Source organism: Octopus bimaculoides, chromosome 14 (genome assembly GCF_046866305.1).
Source record: "Octopus bimaculoides isolate indiv1 chromosome 14, ASM4686630v1, whole genome shotgun sequence".
Lineage (NCBI taxonomy): Eukaryota > Metazoa > Mollusca > Cephalopoda > Octopoda > Octopodidae > Octopus > Octopus bimaculoides.
In genome coordinates this window covers 23,304,142-23,329,246 of record NC_142941.1, presented here as the reverse complement: position 1 = coordinate 23,329,246, position 25,105 = coordinate 23,304,142, and the positions used below count along the sequence as shown (strand labels likewise).

Here is a 25,105-nt window from a genome sequence, read left to right as displayed (position 1 = left end):
GACCTACATATGTAGCACCATAGATTTTAAATGGCAATATCGAGCTCACTTAAATTCTTTCACTAAGATAAAATACAAATTTTTGACATCATTAGCCACACACATACATGAACTTAAATCACAAAACATATAATATACACTGGCTTGGTCCATAATAAAAAAGCTCCCACTTATAATACAAAGATAGGCAAATGCATGCTATGCTTAAAAGATTCATTAATTATTTATGCATTATGATTCTGGATAGAGTTGAAAACCATCTGCCTCACCAATTGAAATTTTTTCTGAAAAATGAAACAATACTCCCCTCCTTACCCTCTACCTATAGAGCTATCAGTAGCCTTATCTTATCATACATTATATCTCCTTCTCCAACTACTCAAAAACACTTCCACTCCCTGGTCTTTTGCATATAGCTCTATAAAAACAGTAGGTAATTCCCATCAGAAAAACACAGTATGTGTGAGCCTTTTTAGAAACTTATTTTCCCTGATGAAAGAAGTGGTGTCCAAAAATGGACGTAAATATCTTCTTTATGACTAGACAACCAAACCCCCAGAAACGCCTGTAGGATCATTAACTGGATTAGTAACACCCAAACTTTTTATCCTACAGACTCATAACTCTTTTTATGACTTCGTTTTATAATCTGTAAGTTGACCTATATACATATATTTACTTTTTCAAAATATTTTTAATGTATACTAGACTATCTGTGACCTGTTGGATCACCAGGAAAGTTTCCCAGCAATGGAGTTTTGCTTCATGGTTCCCCAGGTTATTTCACATGCTTTCAATGAATGTGACATCGAAATCACATGTAAATGGCTCCTTTCCCCAGAAAAAGCAAGATTTGACTGCTATTTTTTGCACACCTTGCTACCATGTAAAAGGTATTTTGGGTCCTTTACCACAAATAGCTATTATATGATAGCAGGGCGTACTAGAAATTGCAACCAAATCTTTGGCAGTGAAATACATTGAATGCACCCGTAAAAAACTTATGGAGAATAATTCACACTGAGGTTACAAATGGGTCTTTTAACAAAATATTTACTGTATTTTTAAAGTTATTTTCACTTTGAAATATTTTTTAAATATGCCAAAAAAATTTTTGCTATCGTATTCACTTGAAAATAATTAAAAAAAAACATTAAAATATTGTCTGTTTAAAGAAAGCTAAAATATAAATACTTACTGTACAAACAACTAATATTTTTGAATTCACATTCACTTAGAAATATTTCGAAATGATTAAAATATTGTGTTTAGCAAGAGCGAAAATAGAAATATTTACTGTAAAAAACAAATCATATTTTTCATTGTCAAGTCATTGTGTCTAATCGAAAGGTTAGAGTTTCTTCCTTTTCAGGATGACATTATATTCAGAATACTTTCCCATTATGCATTGTTTTGGGTATTTATAGCCCAAACCCTGAATATCTCAATAACTACTGGTCTGATTTATGCGAAACTTGTTTTATTCCATTCGTATTAACATTTCAGGAGCAACTTAATTCATAGTATTTTCCCATTATGCACCAGTTTGGCTGTGTAACATTGCAAGCAAGCAAGATTGAACTTCACTTTTATTAGTATAAAGATATCTATACAGTGATACCTTACAGTACAAGTTTAATTCATTCTGTGACCATGCCTGTTTTATGATTTACTCGTTTTACAGATCAATTTTTCCTAGTGAAATTAATTAAAGTATAATTAATCCATTCCAATCCCTCCCCCAAACCACCCAAAAATCATATTTTATGGGAGTTTAAAATAAAAGGTTCAGTTACAAGGAAAATGACGATTATAGAAACATGAGAGTGCAAAAGAAATATGTAAACTGGCTTTATTAATTCAATTACCTTAAAGATGAGATGATGTGTGCATGAGGAAGACGATGGAGCAAAGAGGAGGAGGAGGAGGAGGATTATTGTTTGGAAGGAGAATGTCCTTCACACTTGCTGGTCATTTCATTAGAAACATATCAAGGGAAGTCTGCTTTTTCCTGCCATTCAAAATGTTGTGAAAATGCACCAGAGCAGTATTATTAAATAAAGCAGCTGAAGGAACTGCAGCTACTTTTTCAGGATGTTATTTTTCTACAAATTCAGAAACATACTGCCACTTTGCCAACACTGCCTTTATGTCACTCATAGAGATAGTCTTTTCCGCTACACTGTCCTCCTCCAAGGAACCAATCTCTTCCCCTGCATCCAAAAGCTCTTGCTCCTGAAGCTGTAAGAGTTCATCTGTTGTCAGCTCCTCTGAGTGTTCCTCAATATGTTCGTTAATGTCCCCATCGTCAACCCCAAGGCCCATGGACTTGCCAAGAGATGCTATCTCCTCAGCTACAGGTGTCTCAGACTCAAACCCCTCGAAGTCTCTTTTTGATATGCAGTCAGGCCACAGTTTCCTCCTTGCAGAATTCAGTGTTCTCCTTGTTACACCCTGCCAAGCCATATCGAAGATTTTCAGGCAGTTTACAATGTTGTAGTGCTCCTTCCAAAACTGACGAAGGGTTAGATTTGTATTTTTGGTGACTTCAAAGCACTGACGAAACAGGTGTTTGGTGTACAATTTCTTAAAATTAGAAACCACCTGTTGGTCAATGGACTGCAAGATAGTGGTGATGTGTGAAAGGCATAGAACTTTTATAAATTCAAATTTGTCCAGGATGTCATCTCCAAAGTTAGGAGCATTGTCGAGGATGAGGAGGGCCTTGAGAGGAAGATTGTTTTCCAGAAGGTACTTTTTCATTGCTGGTCCAAAGACAAGGTTGACCCACTTGGTGAACAATTACCTAGTGGCCAAGGCTTTAATGTTTACCCTCCACATGACCTGCAGCTTCTCCTTCAGGATTTTGTGTGACTTGAACACTCGTGGGTTTCCAGAATGGTAGACAAGGAGTGGCTTAATCTTCAATTCTCCACTTGTATTGGCACAAAGGGTGGGAGTTAGCCTATCTTTCATAGGCTTGTGGCCTGGCATTTTCTTCTCCTCTGCAGTTACGTAGGTTCTTCTGGGTACTTTTTCCAGAAATGGCCAGTTTCATTACAGTTGAATACCTGTTGTGCGATGTACCCCTCGGCTGTGATGAGCTAACAGAATTCACACACGAAATCCTCAGCTGCCTTTGTGTCAGAACTCGCTGCTTTTCCATACCTGACGACACTATGAACACCAGTCCTCTTCTTGAAATTATTGAACCAGCCATGACTGGCCTTAAATGATGTCTCCTGTGTCAGTGTTCCAGGGTTCTGCTTCAGGATACAGCGCTCGTACTTTCTCACAGATGATGGTCTCTGTAATCGTATCCTCTGTGAGTTGCTTCTTGTTGATCCACAGAAGCAATTTTTCCATCTCTTCGTAGACAGATGTGCATTGCTTGGAGAGCTTGGAGTTACCCTTTGCTGTTGTAATGGCCTTGACCTCATCCTTTTTCTTCAGGATGGTGCAGATCATTGACGTACTTCAGTCATATAGACATGCTATGTCCACTACACACACTCCTCTCTCATGTTTATCAATGATTTCCGTCTTTTATTCTATCATTATCAGCATTTTCTTCTTCCCAGCACTATCCTTTGCATTAACCTTCTTAGGACCCATGGCTAACAAAACTAATAATTATAAAATACTAGCAAAAAAGAAATGCACAAAACTAAAAAAAAAACCACTAGAAAAACACAACAAAGATGCTGCCATGAGGTAAACGTGTGAACTGAGCGAGTGGAAGCTGCACTTGTTGGGAGAATGTATACAAGCTCAGTGCTGACTAGTGATCGCTTGTATGAAACTTGCTCGTACTGCGGATTTCCACTCATACTTCAAGACAAAAATTTGCACAAGCCTCAGCTTGTACACCAAATTACTCGTACTATGGTGCACTCATAATGCAAGGTTTTACTGTATTTATATATATTTTTATGTATATTTTTCATGTATTGATCACTCTATACATTTTTATGTATCTGTATACTTTTAATATGTTTGATGTATTGAATACACTTTTGGATAAATTCGTTCATGTTGGGCCTAGGGTTGAATAAATATAAATGTATGTGTGAATTTGATTTGCCTAAATTTGATTCTTACTTCCACATTATTCTAACGCCTCAGGTTTGAATATCTAGAACACTTCAGAATGAAACCTATGCATTGGAGAAAACTTTTTTCCTTATAATCATGTATGTATGTATGTTTGTATGTATGTATGTATGTATGTGTGTATGTATATATGTATGTATGAACGAATGAATGAATGACAAACGAACGAATGAGAAAAGGTATATTTTATATTTCAAATGTTTTATCTGCATATTTACATTCAAACTTTTCATAGTGAGGTTAATATTCTATCACTATTAAAAATGGATGAAGGTCATGAGCTGGTAGAAACATTAGCACACTGGACAAATTGCTTACTGGTGTTTTGTCCATCGTTACGTTCTGAGTGCACATTCCACTGAGGTCCACTTTGCCTTATATCTTTTCAGGGTACTGTTTGAGCACTGGGGTTAGTGTAATTGACTTATCCCAGTCATCAAAAATTGCTGGCCTTGTACCAAAATTTGAAACCAATATTAAAAATGGATACATCTTGCATTACGTTCAAATAGTCCAAAACTGTTGTCATAGTTTACTATGAAAACAGTTAAGTCATCTCAGCTGTTGGAATGCAGTTTCAAAAGTGCAGCAACTGTCATACACTTCTTCACTGTTTGGAAACTGTGATTGGCTAATTGGTCATTTATTTAAGCTATAACATCCAATGAAGAATTATTCATGAAAACCTATAAAAGGAAAATAAAAGCTATGTGGCAATATTGACAATACCTTGGAGATTTGTATACTGCTGTTATTTCATGGTTGCTATGACAGAGAATTAGTTGTTAAATAGAAACCAACTGAATTTATTGTACAAAAAAATACTTTGCATTAAAAAGATTAAATTAAACTAAAAAGATAGAGATTAACTGTGAATAAATAATTAGTGTTAGGTGAAAAACTAACCACCACCCATTAGTTATACAGTCAGAATATCAAGGCAAATGTATACCAATGTGATGTGGTGGTGAAAGAGATTTATTCAAACAATAAAATGTTATTCCTAAAAATGAAATGGTGTAGAATACTTGGAGAGTTGTTGTCTGTATTGAAAATCAAGTTATGCCAACCCATACTGACAATGAATCTAAGCCAATATGAGGCAACCTATGAGAAACAATGTTGTTATATTTTATATTTTCTTATTTTCAGACATTGAAGACACAAGTCCTGGTAATTTAAAAGAATTCTCCTCCTCCAAAACAAACAGTAATGATTCACTCCAGGATATTGTGATCAAAGGTAAATGTTGTGGTTATATTAGAAGAAAATTATTTGATTCATGCAGTGAGTTACTCATAGTGATGCAAGAAAAATAAAGGGGAGCATATTTTTATGTTAAACTTAATAATAAAATGATGGTCATAATTGGATGATTTACATTTTTTCATTACCTGATCCATACATACCTCTGTAATTATTTGTATCTAAAGTTTCACCTTTATCTTTGTAGCAGTTGACTATGGTGCTGCCACACCAGTTATTGGGTATGACTCCTTCATTTATCACCTGGTTAGCTATACAGGTGACTAGGCTATAGCCGACACTGCCAGATATTTTTAGCATCTCTGCGATGATTCCTGATGGGCCGGGAGCTTTCCCTGTCTTCATATTCTTAATTGCTTTATCTACCAAGATACTGTCAACTCAGATAGCTGGTCCCTCTGTTGGGTCGACATTCGGCAGACTCTTTTTCTCCCATTCATTATTCTTTATTGAACAACCTTTCATAGTGGCATCTCCAAACCTCTCTCTTTGCAGCCTCGTTTAGTGCAAGTGAACCATCATCCATGCAGACACATTTCTCTCCTACGACATCACGATTCTCTCTCACACACTGTCTTGCAACATGAAATACCTCAAGTCTTTGGTCCTCACAGCGCAGAACATTGGCAAATTTTTTCTTATTTGCTTCCCCTCTGGCTAAATAAACCTGTCTCCTAGTTTCCCTTCTGGCAGTCTGATACAATTCCCTGCTACCACCGTTCTTCCAGTCCTTCCAAGCCTGCTTCTTTTCTCTAATAGCCCTGTCAACAACATTGTTCCACCACCACGTTATTTTGGGTCAAGAGGGGACTTTGCACCATCCACAGATCTGGTCAGTGACTCTCATAGAAACCTCCAGTTGTCTTCTACATCGGGTGAAGTTATATCCCCTTATTTTTCGTCAAAGGAAGAAAGGTAACTGGACAGTTGAGAAGAAAAGGTAATTGAGATAACCAGGGGATGTAGTGTGTGCCTATTCTGCTCTCAGGTGATAAAGGAAATGATGGATGAAAGGGAATGACATGTGAGTGAGGAAGAAGGTTGATGGGTATGGAGGATGGTGGTTTCAGGATATCACTTCTGTTGTGGTGGACAGGTATTTTTGAACACAGCAAGGCACCAGAATCTTAGTTCTTTGTCATCTCCTTTGTAAGGCACAGCATCTTGAGATCAGCCTTCAATGATTTGTCCCATGTCTTCCTGGGTCCTCTCCTTTGATGAGTTCCATCCACTTTAAGAGATCAGCATGTCTTTATACTGTTCACATCCATATGCATCACCTGGGCAAACCAGTAGTCTTCTCTCTTGCACACTGCATCTAATTCCTCTTATGCCTACCTTCTCTCTCAATACAATAGTGCCCTGTTACACATATACACTGATATTGCACATCCAGCAGATTTATTAGTTTTGGCTAATTTTAATTTTATTGGATTTAATCCTTTGATTTGGCAGTGTAAAGGTCAAAGTTCAAACTTTAGTCCATCATTTAAAAATTTAATAATTGGGTGAGCAGCTTTTTTGTCATGGAATTTTTAAGGGTTCACTAAAGAATATAAGTAGCTGGTGTGTTTTAGTATGTTAGTAAGTTTCTTTACATGTTGTTGATGTTATTTAGTGCATTTCCTGTTCAGTTTTGGAAGATGGAGGTTATTAGTCAAGCATGTTATTGTGTTGTTAGTATAGAAATTTGCTTATCTTGTACTTTGAGGTTCACAAGAGGATGTGTAGGTAGGTGTATAGGTTGTTGGTCAGTATATTTCTCTCTAGAGGGTCATTATTCTATAAGCAATTTGATTAATATATAGGAATCTTAACCTTTGTGTTATATGGAGACATTTTGTGGACTATCATCATCATGATTTAGCATCTGTTGTCCATACTGGCATGGGTTGGATGGTTTAACCAGGGCTGGTAAGCTGGGGAGCTGTACCAGACTCCAGTCTGATTTGGCATGGTTTCTACAGCTGAACATGTGTATTTTATATTATTTTAAGCCTATGAATATAAGTGAAATTGGGGGCATTATAAAATGTGTGTATACATTCACATATAAAAATGGGAATAAAAGTAATATTCAATTTTAAAAATTGATTCAAAACTTTAGAAATTTTTGAAATGTAAAAAAAATTTTTTAATTTAAAAAAAGGGAAAATAAGACAGAAAACTGTCTTCCAACTTGCTTGCATATAAATATATATTTATGCAAGTAGGTCTGTAATTTTGGTTGGCGACTGGGGTCATTTTAGATAATTTCTTCAGTACTTGTTTAATATAAAGCTGTAAAAGTGGTTTTTATGTCATTATGAGAATACATTATGGTGAAGTTGGAGGGAGAGAAGGTAGTGAGATATTTACATGTTTAGCCGTTAGAAAAAACTATTGGTTTGAAATGTTTTAGATTTTTTTTTAATTGCATGAAGAGACTACTTCAGTGTTTCAGTTCAGAATTTGGTTCTTCAATGTGAGAATATAGTAGGATTCATTAGTACAAAGTTGGCAGAGTTTGTTGTTTCTTTGGTATGGTTAAGCATGTTAGAGTATTTCTATATATGCAAGTAAGTGTATCTTTTGTATCTTTTATATTTTACTTGTTTCAGTCATTGGACTACGCCCGAATGAATTAACCCCAGTACTTATTTGTTTTTTAAAGTTTGGTACTTATTCTGTCAGTCTCTTTTACTGAACTGCTAAGTTACGAGGATGTAAACTCATCAACACCAGTTGTCAAATGGTGATGGGTTACTAAATCACACACACACACACACACACATATATATATATATATATATATATATATATATATACATATATATATATATACACACACACACGCACATGCATGCATGCATACATACATACATATACATATAATATTAATTGATAGTAGGGGATGGATTTCATATTAGACTTTAATTAGGTACAACATATGTTTCGACCCATCAGTCTGGGTACATTGATAAAGAAGTATCACTAGATATTTTTTGTGTCAGCTTGGCTGTTGTTATATGCCCATCCAGTTCCAGAATAAACAAAAATAAAAAATATTGTAGAAATGCCAAAAATTCAAATATTTTTATATGTATATAGATATATGTGTGTGTGAACTATACGAGTGTGTTTATGTATGTCTAGTTTTGCATGTATATGTGTATAGGGGTCAACGTACGTATCCATACATCATCATCATCATCATCGTCGTTTAACGTCCGCTTTCCATGCTAGCATGGGTTGGACGATTTGACTGAGGACTGGTGAAACCGGATGGCAACACCAGGCTCCAATCTAATTTGGCAGAGTTTCTACAGCTGGATGCCCTTCCTAACACCAACCACTCAGAGAGTGTAGTGGGTGCTTTTACGTGTCACCCGCATGAAAACGGCCACGCTCGAAATGGTGTCTTTTATGTGCCACCCGCACAAGCCAGTCCAGGGGCACTGGCAACGATCTCACTCGAAAATCCTACGGGAGCCAGTCAGGCGGTACTGGCAATGGCCACGCTCAAAATGGTGCATCTCATGTGCCACCCGCACAAGAGCCAGTCCAGGGGCACTGGCAACGATCTTACTTGGCTTGCCGGGTCTTCTCATCCAAAGGTCTCGGTCAGTAGTCATCACCTCGGTGAGGCCCAATGTACGAAGGTCTTGCCTCACCACCTCAGCCCAGGTCTTCCTGGGCCTACCTCTTCCACGGGTTCCCTCAACCGTTAGGGTGTGGCACTTTTTCACGCAGCTATCCTCATCCATTCTCACCACATGTCCATACCAGCGCAATCGTCTCTCTTGCACACCACAACTGATGCTTCTAATGTTCAGCTTTTCTCTCAAGATACTTACACTCTGACGGGTATTCACATTGACATTACACATCCAACAGAGCATACTGGCTTCATTTCTTGCGAGCTTATATATGTCAATGTATGTATATGTATACTTATGTATGTGTGTGTGTGTGTGTATATATATATATATATATATATATATTATAATATCAAGGGCTATTACTATCAGTAAAAGCCACACTCTTTAATGGAACTCTAAAGTCAAACTATCAGGTCATCCCATAAGTTCTGTCCGAATTTTGAATAAAGAAAACAAGTGATCAAATGTTATATTTAATTGAAATTTAATCATCAATGTACTTTCCCTAATTATCTATGACCTCCTTCCATCTATTTACAAGCTTTTTAATCCCATCAATGTAAAACTCTTTTGGTTTCAAAGCGAAGAACTCTGAAATGTCAGTTTCGACCTCCTCCTTACTTGTGAAAGTTATGTCCTCCAAATGATTCCGTAAACTACAAAACAAATGGTAGTCTGGAGGAGCAAGGTCGGGAGAATAAGGTGGATGAGGAATTTTTTTCCAACCAAGCTCTTCGCTCTTCTGTAATGTGATCTTTGCAGTGTGGAGTTGCGCATTGTCCTAATAAAACATCACTCCTTTTCGATTCACTAAAGTGGGTCTTTTTTTCTTCAAAGCTTGGTTCAAACACTCTAATTGCTGACAGTAGACTTGAGCATTGATTGTTGCATTAGGTGGTAACAATTCAAAGTGAATTACTCCTTTTCAATCCATTTCAATCATTTCATCTAAACTGGAATGAATGTTTTCCACATTCATATTTGAATTTTTTGCGTTTCTGCACTATTTTTTAGTCTTATTCATTCTCAAACTGGATGGGCATATAACAAGTCAGCCGACACAAGAAATCTCTAGTGAGACTTCTTTAGCAATGTACCTGAAGAGACCCAGACAGATAGGTCGAAACATGTTGTACCTAATAAAAGTCCATCTACTATCGATTAATACAAAATCCATCTACTATCAATTAATACTATTACCCTAACTACCACTACGAAGTTTCTGAAGTAGATCCAACGGATATGTACCACAATTGCGGATGACAACAGGGAGCCTAAACTGTGCTTGGTGCTCTACTCAACATTTAAACACAGTAATTTAATTATACGTATTTGTCTAAATTTTCTATTATATATATATATATATATATATATATATATATATATATATATATATATATATATATATATATATATATATATATATATATATATATGTATATATATGTATACGATGGGCTTCTTTCAGTTTCCGTCTACTAAATCTACTCACAAGGATTTGGTCAGTTCGAGGTCGTAGTAGAAGCCACTTGCCCAAGGTGCCATGCAGTGGGACTGAACCTGGAATCATGTGGTTGGGACGCAAGTGTTTTATCATACAGCTATGGTTGTATGTCATATGTTATGGTAATGAAATTATCTTGGATTAGATAACCTAAACAGTAGCCTAGATCCATGCAATGGGTAGTCATATCCAGCTCTCTTACTTTAATTATTGTTGCGGCATCGTAAGCTACACGCAGCTTTGTTTATAACTCTTGCAGAAAATAAAATGTAACCCTAACATGTTTATCTTCTTTTGGTTATATAAGATGACATAACAATTAGTCAACAAACTCTTGCAATCTTCATTTCACCCTCATTGTGAAGTAAAACTTTTCATTTAATTTACCACAAATCCAATATTAACTTGGAAAATTTTTATTCATTGCAGATCCATCACTTGAAGGTCTTTGTAGGAACAAACTATCAACTATATCTTGCAGAATATTTGAATTAATACACCAGAATTACACTGAAGTTGTTAAAAATGAACTTGATCAGTTTTCTGATGTCCAACGCAAATTCATTGTCAAAGAAAAACATATGGGCCACACTATGTTATCATTGGCTACGATATCAGCTCAAACCGACTTGATGAGATATTTGCTAGAACACTGTGATGCAGACATTGAGCAGAGAGATACAAATGGTACTACACCAGTAACCCCTCTTTGGCTAGCTGTTGAATGGCGTAATGTGGAAGCTGTTGATATACTATTAGAACATGATGCTGATGTTAATGCTAAGGGTGAAGGGGATTGTCCAATCATTTTACTTGCTGCTCAAAATGTTAACCTACAAATTGTTGAAAGCCTTATTTTGAGTGGTGCTAACATGAATGCTTCTGATGAGTGGGGATATACCCCTCTTCATGCTGCGCTTTGGAATATGGGTTTGATGAGACTTCTTATGGAGAATGGTGCTGATTTAAATGCAAAAGACCAAAATGGAGATACGATGTTGCACCTCAGTGTACGTAAGGGATTCTTTGAAATGTGTAAATTTTTGCTTATGCAAGAGGTGAATCCCTATGAAGTTAATATTGATGGTTATGATGCATTCCAACTGGCAGCATTGTATGGAGAATGTGAAATATTGGTATATTTACTAATTACTTTTCCATATCCTAAAGAGTGCCCAAAAGAGTTTTTTAACGAACCGACCAAAATTAAGATCAAAGAAATGCTAGAGACCTATGTCCCTAAAGATTATTCTTTAGACCTTCATGCACTTCTTGCTATTGAGAAAGTGCTTGGACCCACTTGTGATAAGACATTTTATGCTCTTAAAGAAGCTGCTGAACTGACCAGTCGATCTATGGATTTTGCCCAATCATGGATTATCTATATTCATCTCCTTCAAATCTGTCATAAACCCCACCATGTACTTGACAGTAATGTCATCACTGGTATTTTCCAGCTACTTTATAACATATTCTGTGAATATGGTGAAATTATTGTACCTGTAGAGAGAGCTCTTGGCATATTCAATGGAATGTTCCGAGATGTTATATGCAATCTCAACCTGCTGCAAAGACGTGAGAGTGGAAAAGAAGATGAGACATTCAACATGGGTCGCTTCCAAGAAGTTTTTATCCGTTTGCTTAATCTGTTGGAATTTATTACAAAACTTAAGTCCAGCAATACTGGAAGTTCTTCTTCTGACAAAGTGTTCCTCATAATTCCATTACCATGCATTTTATTTGATGTTGTGTCCCCTTTAAACAGTGAACAAGTGCTAGAGAAAATTGATGATAGCCAAACTTTAGTGTGCGTGCGTGTGCATGGAAGATGGGAATACTTGGATGTATTTCTGGCCCAAGAAGATTTAGTTCTTACAACCAAAGGTCGGTGTGTGAAAACATATCATTACTTAGAAACAGGTCGAAGACAGTTAATACCTTCAAAAATTCCCCTTCCTTTGCAATGTCTTGCAATGCAAGTCATTCAAGTTGACAATGTTCCATACGAAAACATACTCCCTCCTGCACTTTGTAATACAGTTGAACATCATTAAATTATTTGAGAATCGAAAAATTATCTCAAAGAAAAGATTTTTAAAAATGTAATGCAAAAGATAAAGAATTATTTTCTCAAGATAATGACAGAAAAAATTACATCTCATGATAACAACAGAAAAAAATTACAATTCAATACACTGAAATTTAAGTAAGCTGGCTAGTGGAATTTTTTAAGGTATAGACCTTAAAAGTAGTATAGTATTTTGATCTGCAACCTTAATTTTGAGTATATTAGTTGGTCCTAAGTGAACGCCATGCAAGTTTCTTGCTCAATTAGTTGTAGACAATCCTGTAAGCAATAGTTTTTCTCTTTCTTGGTTTTTCATTAGTTAGTTTCCAAAATCAAGCTGCCAGCCAGAAATACATATTAGTTACATTCCTTTTTCGTTTTGTAGTAACATTGAGCCCATTAAATAACTTTTACTGGAAGAAAAAAAGACATTTATGTTATTGTATTGGACATCTATTGTTACATTTATCGTTATAATTATCACCAACTTTAGCTTCATTTTAATTATCATCATCACTGCCATCACCACTACCAACATTATCACCATCATCATCATCATCAACATTGTTATTATCCATTTTGTTTTGTTATTGTTATCATTATTTCAGAATTTAGCCAAGATGTGAATAATGAATGTCTGATAGGAAATGACAAAGAAATTACTTTTTGCCCAGAAAATAAAAATATTCTTATAAAAGAAAATTGTTCTTGATTTAGCTGTTAAAAAATTTAAATGATAATCAGAGTGAAGGTTCAGACTATTCATATTAAAAGGGAAATAAAATATTTCTGTAGATTTTAATCATTAAAAACTGAACATTGTTTTTAAATTATGTATTTATTTATCATTATTTAAATTGTGCATATGAGCTTGTCTTGCTTCCTGTATTTTAATATCATGAAATCTATTTTCAGGTTATCCAATCATAGAATCAACAATGCATGGGCTTTTAATAATTAGCAAAAATGGTTTTGTGCAATTTTACTGAGGTTAACATAGTAAACTATTAGTTTTAGAACATTTTCTTGTTTTTATACAGGTTATGGAGGAAACAACTCTTCTATGCATGTTTAAAAGTATTTGTTTTCATAATTTATTTAAAGATACCAGTAGATTTTCTTGATATTAACAAAAACAAGAACAGATATATAATTTTATGCTCAGATAAATATCAGATATTATACATTATTTTTAAAGGGAATGGATTGGAGATGTCAAACTTTTGTTGTTAAAACAATTTTTAGCTTCTAATAACAGAGCTATTCTTTCTTACAAATTAAGTACCTTGAAACAGATTCTTATTAAGAGTAACTAATCTAAGAAATTAATAGATACAAATGATTTAAAATAATATTAAAATTAACAGTATTGAGAAATCTAAAAGTATCTACAGCATACTTTGCTCACAATCTCTCCATATCTAAACACAAGAGAGACCAAAATAGCATCTATTGTTACATTTATCATTATAATATCATTACGTATGATCAAAGGATGTAGATAGAACATACCTAAACAAAGAAACAACAATATTCAAAATGAAATCTCTCCTGGACATGTGAGGAGTGCAGTTTTTTACTGCAGAAAGCACCAAACCTGCCACTACCTGTATGACACCTTGGTCCTAATCAAAATTCCAGAAAACGCTATTCTCAGAACACTGTCTCTCCTACATAATCTAAACATAAAAAATACAAATTGAACATCCAATAGATCAAGTTTACCTCCTTTATTATCTTTGGACCTTCCAATTCATATATCCTACTATTATGTTGTACCAAAGCTTTTACTCATATTTAGTTCAGTTTGCATATATATGAAAGAGAAACCTGTAATATCAACTGAGGCTACAAAAGAACTCTAAGCCCCACATATTCACCCGAATTGATCAACCTGTTCGAAATAGCAATTGAATCTCTCTCAGATTACACTCTGATATCTTAATTAGAAAAGAACACATTAGATAATGTAGTCTTGCATGTTCCTAAAAAGATGGAATGGTCACAGTTGGAATGCTTTGTGCCTAATCAGTATTGTCCTAGGGCTAAATAACAACAAAAGAAGTATATATTGTGTTGTATCAATATAATCCTAGATACACTACAGAAAGGGATGATTGAATGGAGCTGTTTGGACATTGGCCATATGATCCGGTTGTGTGGGTACTAAGTTTATTTTGGTGTTGGCTAATTTGGCACTGAAAGCAGACATAGGCACATACATGGAAACATAGATATGAGAAGTGGAGGAAAGAGAGGCAGATTAAAATGTTGCATGTAAAGAGAGAGAGAACAATTTTGAATGAAACAGTGAAAATGGAGTTATTTCCCTTTACATTAAACTTGCATGGCAAAATATTGTTCTCGCCAAAGTAAACTTTGGCTTTCGTCCTTTCAAAGACGAAAAAATAGAGTACCAGTCAAGTACTGGGGAAGCTGATGTAATCGAACAAGCCTCCTCCCTTAAAGTTGCTGGTCTTGTGCCAAATTTTAAAACAATTATTATTAATAACAGAAAATAATTATACTAGTTTATTAAAAATATAATTTCATTCAATTCTTCATTTGGTAATTATGAACAATACTCCTGAGGTACTCAACAGTATCCATGTTTTTTAAATTGTTGATAGCTTCATATATTCTTTTGCCTGCATCTGTTCCCTTTTAACAGCTTCTGCAGTGGCTCATGTTGGCACAGCTTATTTTATTGAAAACACAGTGATCCATGATGGGAAGTGTTTTCTTTTCTACTTTTCATCCACACTCCTCCAACCATCATATACATAAATAGATGTAAATCACTAAACTAGATTTAATGATTGTAATTAGATGTTAGTTGTTATACCTTTTACTTGTTTCAGTCATTAGACTGCAGCCATGCTGGGGCACTGTTTTGAAGAGGTTTTAGTTGAATGAATCAATCCGTGTACTTAATTTTGTTAAGCCTGGTAGTTCTCTTGGTCTATTTTGCCAAACCACTAAGTTATAGGGATGTAAACACACCAACACCAATTTCAAGTGTATGGGGAGACAAACACAGAGCACAAAGATATGCACTCACATATAAGGGAGAGCCGTATGCTTACATTGAGCAAACAACTGATTCATTCAAGAATCATTATCACAACCATGTCACCAGCTTCAAGAGAATCAATAAGAGACATTCAACATCTTTGGCCAATTTTGAGTGGTGACTGAAAGATGATAGAAGCATAATATAACTTGGTCCATAGTAAGGCATGTAAAACCATATAATATCATTTCCAAGAGATGCTGATTCTGCTCTGAGGAATCCCTATCTATTCAGTGGACCAATGAGAAGATCATTAATAGAATTTTTGAAAGACTCAAGATGCCTACATGCATATATATGTACTTTCACACAATGCAGTGGGAATGAATTTTGAGTAACTGTTAACATAATTTACTTTAAGGTATGGATGAATTAAGTTTAGCTTTAACCTCACCATTCTTATAAACACCAAGTAGCTATTTAACCCGCTATGTGAACATATGACCACCAAACCACATGTGTATGTATGCTTACATCTTTATTGATCTTCCATGTAAATAAAGCAGTATCTTTTAATTTGCTGCTTTTCTTTACATGAAATGAGAAGCTACATTGTGGAACTGTTATTTTAATGAGTTATATCTATTTATCACCTGAAGAGACACATTTGTAGTCGGATGCTCCTGAACCAGTGGTTAAGTATCCCGCCCATGAGGGATCAATGCTAGATGTGTCGAAATAATTGTTGTGATTAATAAAAATTCTCATATCTTTCATCTTTTATTTATCATATATATATATGTATTATATATACAAACTCAGAACAGACTTCTTTCAGTTTCCATCTACCAAACCAAATTCACTCACAAGGCTATAGTAGAAGACGTTTGCAATGCCATGCAGAAGGACTGAACCCAGAACCATGTGGTTGGAAAGCAAGTTTCACTCTACACAGCTACACCTGTGCCTATCACACAGAATAAAAACAAAGTTTTCTTAGCTTCAAAATGTCTCAGCTCCAAAACACTCATAATGAGATGGATTCAGCTCTGAATCAGCAACAGCAAGGGGGTGGTGCCAAATCAGCTCCACCAAAACATCTCTAACGTGATACACCATGCCTGAAAAAGAAAAAGTCATATGTAGACCACCTAGGATAATAGATCTGATCAACCAAAGCTGACTTTAGGGTGTGGGGAACAAGAGAAGTAACAACTTATTGAACTCCTTCCACCACTTTTTCCTGACATTATCAACTTTGCTTTTGCTTCCAGAGGTGTAGTAAGAGTGGCTGAAAGGATAGCCAGCTCTGAATGCAAATGTGTGAAGGAGTGAAAAAATTTCCTCAAGTCTATCATAAGAACCCTTGCTATGCCACAGTTTGTTGTGTCCACCTCCAGTAATAACTGGATCATTGAATGATCAAAATTATCCACATTCAGTGAGCCTCCCTAGAAGTTTATGGATGCTCATGATAGAGAGATAACAACTACACTTCTATAATAGAATAAGACAGTTTACCTGCCATTGGGGAGAAATGAGTTCTCAGGTTTTGTGGAGTTATACATACTTGAAGTCAAATACGCACTTCTATGAATAGAGGTTAGAGGTCAAATATGTACCGCTATGAATAACAAAAAACTCATTAGAAATTCTCATGCAGCAAGGAAAGGACAACACTAACTCAATAACTAATGTTATTTTAATAATTTGGTAAGTATGGAATATGTTTCCATCTTATTTGACCGCTTCACTTACTGAAGTAGCAACAAGAAAATCATTATGTAAATTATTTATATTGCTCACAAGAAAGCATGAAATTTTATGATATTCACCAAATTAATTATGATGTTTAATTACTCACAGTCACCATCTTCAAACTCAATTTCAAAAATGTTAAACTGTAAGTTCAGTTCATTTCAGTAGCTGAGAATTGTTTTAAAATTTCTGATGAGGTGGGTCTCCACAATTCTTAGCCCCACCTTATTATATATATATATATATATATATATATATATAAAACCAAATTGGGGGAGTGGAACATGTAAAATCCAGGCTACATATGTTTCCTAGCTAGCTGATACTCTGATGTAATTACTCAACGAGGGGTGCTCTGCTAGCTACGCATCAGGCCGAAAATATCTTCATTATATGAAAGTTATGTTGTCATTAAGAAATCCCAAGTCAACTCACTGTAGATGTAATTTTTCCACAGCATCCTGCTTCTAACACTGGGTATTCATTTAGTATAATAAACAGATGACGGTTATAATTTAATGAATTTCAGATGAATATGCAAAGTTTTTATACATGTCCATCCATCGATCCATACATACAGACATAAAATACAAATTTTGTTTCTTAACAAAAGTACTTAGAGACTACAATGTTAAAAGATATTGATGAGGCAGTCTTTGCCTGATTCATAAACCAAAGGGACATAAAAACATTCCAATTAGGACACTGCTTATTCAAAAGAAAACTTCAGATAAGGCAAAATTTGGGGGTCACTCAGATTTTCAGGCCAGTGTTAGATTGCTGGTTCAGTTTTGTCATTGCTACAGAAAAGCTTTAGTTAGCTACAAGAAGCAGCTGATGTTTTCAATTCCAAAAAAGAAAAACGATTAAAAAAAAGAAAGAAAGATTATTTCTTCTTACAACAAAGAAGATATATTCATTGAATGCAGGCTGAATAGATCCGGAGTTGTTTCTTTTTTTAATTGCCACCTCATTGCAGTCTGTCAACAGAAAAAAACCCTACAAAGGACAAAAAAAGTCAAAACAATGCTTAACCATTTCTTTGCTGTAACATGATGGAAACTGAAAAATTACACTCCTTTATAATTCGAAGATTAAAAAATATAAAGAGATTAAAGATAATGCCAAAAATAAAAGAAAACAACTTGACAAGAAAATGTGGGAAATAGAAGAAAATCCTATTGCTAAAACAGAATTGTTCTGTATATAGCAAACTCCCTCATTTAGAGAAGGTTTGGATAGAATACCTTCCACCAAATTGCAATGCAGCAGTTTTACAGCTGTTGGGTCTGGAAATAATTCAGAACTTGAGACCCATTAATGAAAAATGCTGAGATAAAAGTTGCTTCTTAATATGAAAAGTAGCATGTTTCAAGATGTGACTAGAATTGAAGACTTTCTCTTTAATCAAAATGTCGAATCCAGAATTATTGATTTTTTTAAATACTGTATTCTTCCTATATTCCATTAACTGACTATTTTTATGCAGCATTGCATGAATAAGTGTCTTTGTAATTTGTAGCTCTTTATCTCATATTTCACTTTGTTATCATCCAAATTACAAAATTAAGGAAAAAAATCAAATATGAAGATGATGTATATATGCACACATGTATACATGTATGCATGAATGAATGTAAAGAATGGGTCATAAAATGTTTATGTAAGTGAGATTTGGACAGTTACCAGGCAGTGGCCAGAGAAATCCAAATCATAACCTCCAAATTCATCAGAATAAGGTAGACTAGAAGTAGAAAGTCCATTTGAAGTATGATCAGTATTGAGGAAAGATGGACAACAATAATAGATGTAAGGAATTTGGGTGTACAGTTTTACATGGTGTAATCAAATCTTATTTTTATGGCTGTTTCAGATAATCTCTGATTGGTTGATATAACCATACATATACTTCAAGGAAGCCCACTACAGAGCCCACTACATAAAAGCAAAAGAAAAGTACCAATGGGCATGGATTTTGGAAGCTCTGTGCAACAAGGTCATAATATCCTCATCAGAAAAGCTGAGCAAATGGCTTTGGGGAAATAGTGTTTATAAATAAATGTAGTTTACACAAATTTTGAACGATAGAGAGATGTAGGTAGATGAGGGATTATAGCAATATGTAGGGAGGAGAATAGGGCTAGATGTGGAGTAGCTGAGAGTTAGTTAATATAAGATGTCAACTATTAACACAAGATATAAATAATGGCTGTAAAATGAAGAGTGGATAAAGAGGCAAGGATAACAGACTTGGGATGGGTATGAAAAGAAAAGGTACTATTAATTGTATAAAGATAAGCATTGTAAAGTATGCCAGTTGTGTCAAGTCAAAAAATCTGTGATATGGGAGGCTGAAAGGTAAGGCAGGAAATGTGATAGCAAACTGGTAAGAATAGGGTTAAAAAACTGATGGATTTGTACAAAAGACAAGAATTTTTTTAATATAGCAGAAAGCAGAAGTTCAGTAGAGAACAAGTGTTGAGGAGGAAGTATAATAAAGATGAAGAGTTAGAGATGTGAATATGAAGACTTAAAACTTTATTGTGCTTATTCTGATGGTGTCTATTCTTTTCATACCCATTCTGGTTTGTTATGATTAAAGAGTTCCTTTCAGAATTGGGCCTCCTAGCCCCATTTCTTTCACTCTTAATTTTATAGCCATTGTTGACATAACAAATTCACCCTCAGTTACTCTACCTCTCCCCTCTTCTTCTCCTCCTTCCCTATCTTTATTACTATTATTATAACTCCTCTACATCTCTCTATCTTTCTAATTTATAGAATTTATATGTATTTATAAACTCTACCCCCCACCACTAAACTGCCTGGTTCTTCTGATGAAGTTATGATTTTGCTGCTCAGAGTTATCAAAATCCATGCTGGTTGGCATTTTCTTTTTGCATTTATGTATACCTACAATATTGACACAATACGAGACTTCCTTGCATAATATGCATGGTTATATTAACCAGTCATTGATTATCTAAAACAGCTCTAAAGAAAAGACTCAATTGTATCATGTAAATTGTATATGCAACTTTTCATATAAATACATTCCTTTACACATGTTATTGCTTATCTGTTTTCAGACTTCTATACCTTCTTGATATTGATGGTTCTTCTGACTTTCTACTTCTGGTCTATCAGAATACAAGACTTATCTCTGAATGGGTTAAAAGAGGCACACAAACACACACATGTGTGTGTGTATACGTGTGTTTATATATATATATATATATATATATATATATATATATATATATATATATATATATATATATATGTGTGTGTGTGTATGTATGTATATGTTTCCTTCCCTGAGCATCTTATTAATACTTTGCATGTACCACATCCTCACGTATATTTTTCGCATCTTTTTTCTCCAATTTTTTATTAACTACAAATATAGGTGCAGGAGTGGCTGTGTGGTAAGTAGCTTGCTTACCAACGACATGGTTCCAGGTTCAGTCCCATTATGTGGCACCTTGGACAAGTATCTTCTACTATAGTCTTGTGAGTGGATTTGGTAGCTGGAAACTGAAAGAAGCCTGTCATATATATATATGTCCACCCACCATTACTTGACAACTAATACCAGTGTGTTTATGTTCCCGTAACTTAGTGGTTCAGCAAAAGATACTGATAGAATAAGTACTAGGCTTACAAAGAATAAGTCCTGGAGCCGATTTGTTTGACTAAAGATGGTGCTCCAGCATGGCCACAGTCAGATGACTGAAACAGATAAAATATATATAGTAATATCTCACTTTACGAGGACCCACTTTATGAGACCCTAGGTTTAAGAGTTTTATTTTTCAAGTACAAGATCCAAATTTTGAACGAAGTGCAAAAGTTTCAACTACCATAACAAATGCTTCTATGTGTTACTGAGAAACTTATAGAGAGTAAGAAAAAGCTTCTTCTAAACAAACAACTCTAGACTTGTTTTTTAAAAAGAAATCTACAAGTCCATCTATGAGTTCTTGTGAATCAGCAATTACATCTACAAGTGATGGTGTGTGCAAGTCTAGTGTGAGTGAAAGTGATTCAGAAAACGATTATAATAATGATATTTTTTATATTATAAACTAGCAGAGATACCTGGCATTGCTCAGGATTAAAATGATAGAGTTTGTGTATATGTATATTACAGTTATATTGAAACAGGTGATACAGGAAAGTGCAGCATTGACAACAAAGCATCTGTGGAGTAAATGATGGTCTAATTCGACTAATCCATGCCCTAACCTATCATGGAAAATTGGGGGTGAGGAGTATGTAATTTTTGAACCCACCAAAAAGTTGTCAGTGGATATACTCGCCTCTGAGTATATCCATTTTATATTTTAACTTGCAGCCTTACAACTGCTGTGATAATTATTATCTGGTAATGGAACAATAAATAAAATTTCGTATTGACATTGGTCAGCCCACACTTCACGTATAACACAAGAAACACACAGCAAGGAAAAAGAGACAAAAATAAAATAACACATGTTAAAATTTTTTTTTGTAAAAACGTTCAATGACATTAACTGGAGTGTGGGGTTCCACCTTTTCATTTATCATTACCATCCTTTCCATTCGATTTTACTATTACCCCCACTTTTGTGTTTTGTCTGTCTTTTTGCTGTCCTCTGTGTTTCGATCCAGTGTGGTTAATAAAATATCAAGTCATCAGGTATGTATATGTATGTGTAGATGTTTATGTGTGTGTGTGTTTAATAACGTGCCGTATATAGTATGTCTGTATTTTTGTATGCAGTGTAAATTAATGAAATAGAAGCATGTGTATGGAACTGCTAATTTAATGGTAAATGCCACAATAATTATCACAGAGGGACAAAGAATTTTATATTTTACCTTGCAGCCTTGCAGCTGCTGCAATAATTATTAACTGGTAATGGAACAGTAGATGTGTATCATTTTAAAGGAAATGAAAATAAGATTTTGTATTGACACTGGCCAGCCCACACTTCACACATGTCGTCAGGTATGTACGTGTAAATGTGTGTGTGTGTGTGTGTGTGTATGTGTGTGTGTGTGTGTGTGTGTGTGTGTGTTTAATAACGTACTGTGTATTGTATATCTGTACTTTTGTATGCAGTGTAAATTAATCCCCAAAAATTACATATTGACACTCCTGGGGTCTCATAGTATTACCATGTAAAATTTGATTTGATTTACCTGAGCTGTTTGAGAATGCATTGGGAACAGACAGAGATACAAAGGATTTTATATATATAAAGATGATCTAGACATTCTTTTTTTACTTTACATAAAATATTCTTTACATTCTATGTTGTTTTATTGCCAATTATTTATGAGTTTTATAAATTTTATAGGTAAAATATTTTTCTCGGGTCAATCAGTGGTGGAACCAGTCTCTTGAAATTTCTTGATAATTTTCCAGACTGTTGTTTGGTTAATTTTAAGTTTTTTCTACTATAGCTGTATTACATTTGCCTCTTTTGTGGAAGGTTATGATCGTATTTTGATCTATAGCCATTATCAAATTTATAAATCTGAATTTATTTAGTCTGAAACAAAAAGAAGACACATTAAGCTTTTGTAAGGGTGTATAATTTTCATATTTTATCACATTTATTGATATTCATTAAAGCCAGAAACTTTGGTTGCCTTAATTTTGGGACACCGCGTATATATATATGTGTGTATATATATGTGTGTGTGTGTATATATATATATATATATATATATATATATATATATATATATATACATACATATATATATATATATATATATATATATATATATATATATATATACATACATATATATATATATATATATATATATATATATATATATATATATATATATATATATATATATATATATATATATACATACATACATACATGCATACATACACACACACACACATATAAAATATATACATAAATATTTTTATATACACACATGTATATATATATATATATATATATATATATATATATATATATATATATATATATACACACACATACAGGGTTGGTCAAAAGTCACCTGACAGTAAATTAAAATTCCATAAATACTATCTGTAATTCTGTATTGACTTGAATGGGAAAATGTGTTGGTCAAGAAGGACTTCAGTTTGAACAATTTTCATGATGTTTCATATTTAGATGCTTTTATTAAATTCATTCAGTTGTTTGACATATTTTAATCTTGAAATTAAATGGTTTTGATTTACTGTCAGGTGACTTTTAGCTAACCTTGTATATGTATATATACAGTATATATATATCCAAAAATGAGTTTAAAGGTATATATTATCCTGGCAGTTACCATGTTTCCTCTCAATTCTGTTTCAGATGCCGGCTAACCACAATGGTCTTTTTGTGATACCTGAGTTAACAATAAGTTGCTCAGCTCTGGAAACTTTTCTTGCTGGGTAAATTCAAGTGTCCTATTGAGGACTGCATGATTTCTGTAGAGTCAGTAATGGTATTACTAATGATAAGGAGAACAGAGATTCTTCACATCTATAATTTTATTTATCAGTTATTTATAGCATCCTTTTTTGGACCTACATGCATTTCAACTTTCTTTTTTATTTCAAATTCTTCAGTTTTTGGGTGAACCATGCCAATAGCTTTTGAATGAAAATAGCCCATCTTGACATTTTTTTCTTCAGAAAATGAAGGGTAATGATACATATTAAGCATACATTGAGTATACATTTAACAGAAAACCATAATAATATTATAACATTTATTGACATAATGAATCATTTAGCCACATGAGCGCCATTTTGACGGATAACTTCAAAAACCCTATTAGTCATGGAATCTGTCAATTTCTTAATAGCAGCAGGTTGGACTGCCTCTGCTGCAGCTTTGATGGTCACCCATAAGACATCTTTTGATGAAAATTAGCATCCATCATGTTTAATGATGGACCAAAGATTTTCGATAGGGTTGAGATCCAGAGATGCTGGCGGCCACCTTGTATGCTGTAAGACCCTAGTAATGTTTGAGTGGTCCTAGCAGAGTGGGAGGGAGCATTGTCATGCATGAATACGAGATTCTTTAGAAGTGACAGCAGTATGTCATCTAGATAGGGATCCAAGAGCTCCTTCAGGACATTGCAGTAGGCGGCTGCAGTCAGTTTAACCCCTTCAGACATCCTGACTAGGCCAACAAGTCTGTCCCAATGATACCAGCCCATAACATGACTCCTCCACCCTGTTGTTGTCGTAAACGTTGGTGACACTCATCACAGCATATCATGTGAAGCACAGAGTGTGTATAATGTGAAATATGTGTATTAATTGTAGTGTGCTGTCTAATGTATTTCATTATATTTCTGTCAATAGCCATCAATAACTTGAACAAGTCTTTTTGAATATCTATTGTCAATTAGTACTTGTTTTATTTTGTGGATCTCTTTGTGTAATGTTTCATCTGTAGAAGAGAATCTAAATGTTCTAAGCCATGTTTTTTATCCCTGATATTTTGTAGTTATGCAGGCATTTGCTATCTTCGTATAGATATATGCATTTCTTTGTATGTTGTGTATCATCCAGAGCAGAAATGCTACATATTTTGTTCATTTCTTCTAAAATGATAGTGTAATTCTCTGATGTGTATCTTTTGACGTTACAAGTAGGTGAAGATGACAATTCCTGAGCATCATGAAAAAGCAAAAGCTCATCTAATATGGCCATATTTGAAGAAGCAGAAGTCTAGAGAACATCATCATGGAAAAAAAAG

General features: G+C 34.4%; 1 protein-coding gene across 27 annotated transcripts in view; it reads left to right on the top strand.

Annotated features, from left to right (window-relative positions):
- Window positions 1-13,422, top strand: part of LOC106884030 (uncharacterized) — a 42,305-nt gene extending 28,883 nt beyond the window's left edge. For all 27 annotated transcript variants that reach the window (XM_052972760.2, XM_089362534.1, XM_014935228.3 and 24 more), the window contains 2 exons: window positions 5,266-5,355; window positions 10,954-13,422. In XM_052972760.2, coding sequence (XP_052828720.2) covers window positions 5,266-5,355; window positions 10,954-12,578 — 1,715 coding nt within the window. In that variant the 3' untranslated portion in view covers window positions 12,579-13,422. The remainder of the gene's footprint in view (window positions 1-5,265; window positions 5,356-10,953) is intronic.
- Window positions 13,423-25,105: the final 11,683 nt, after the last annotated feature.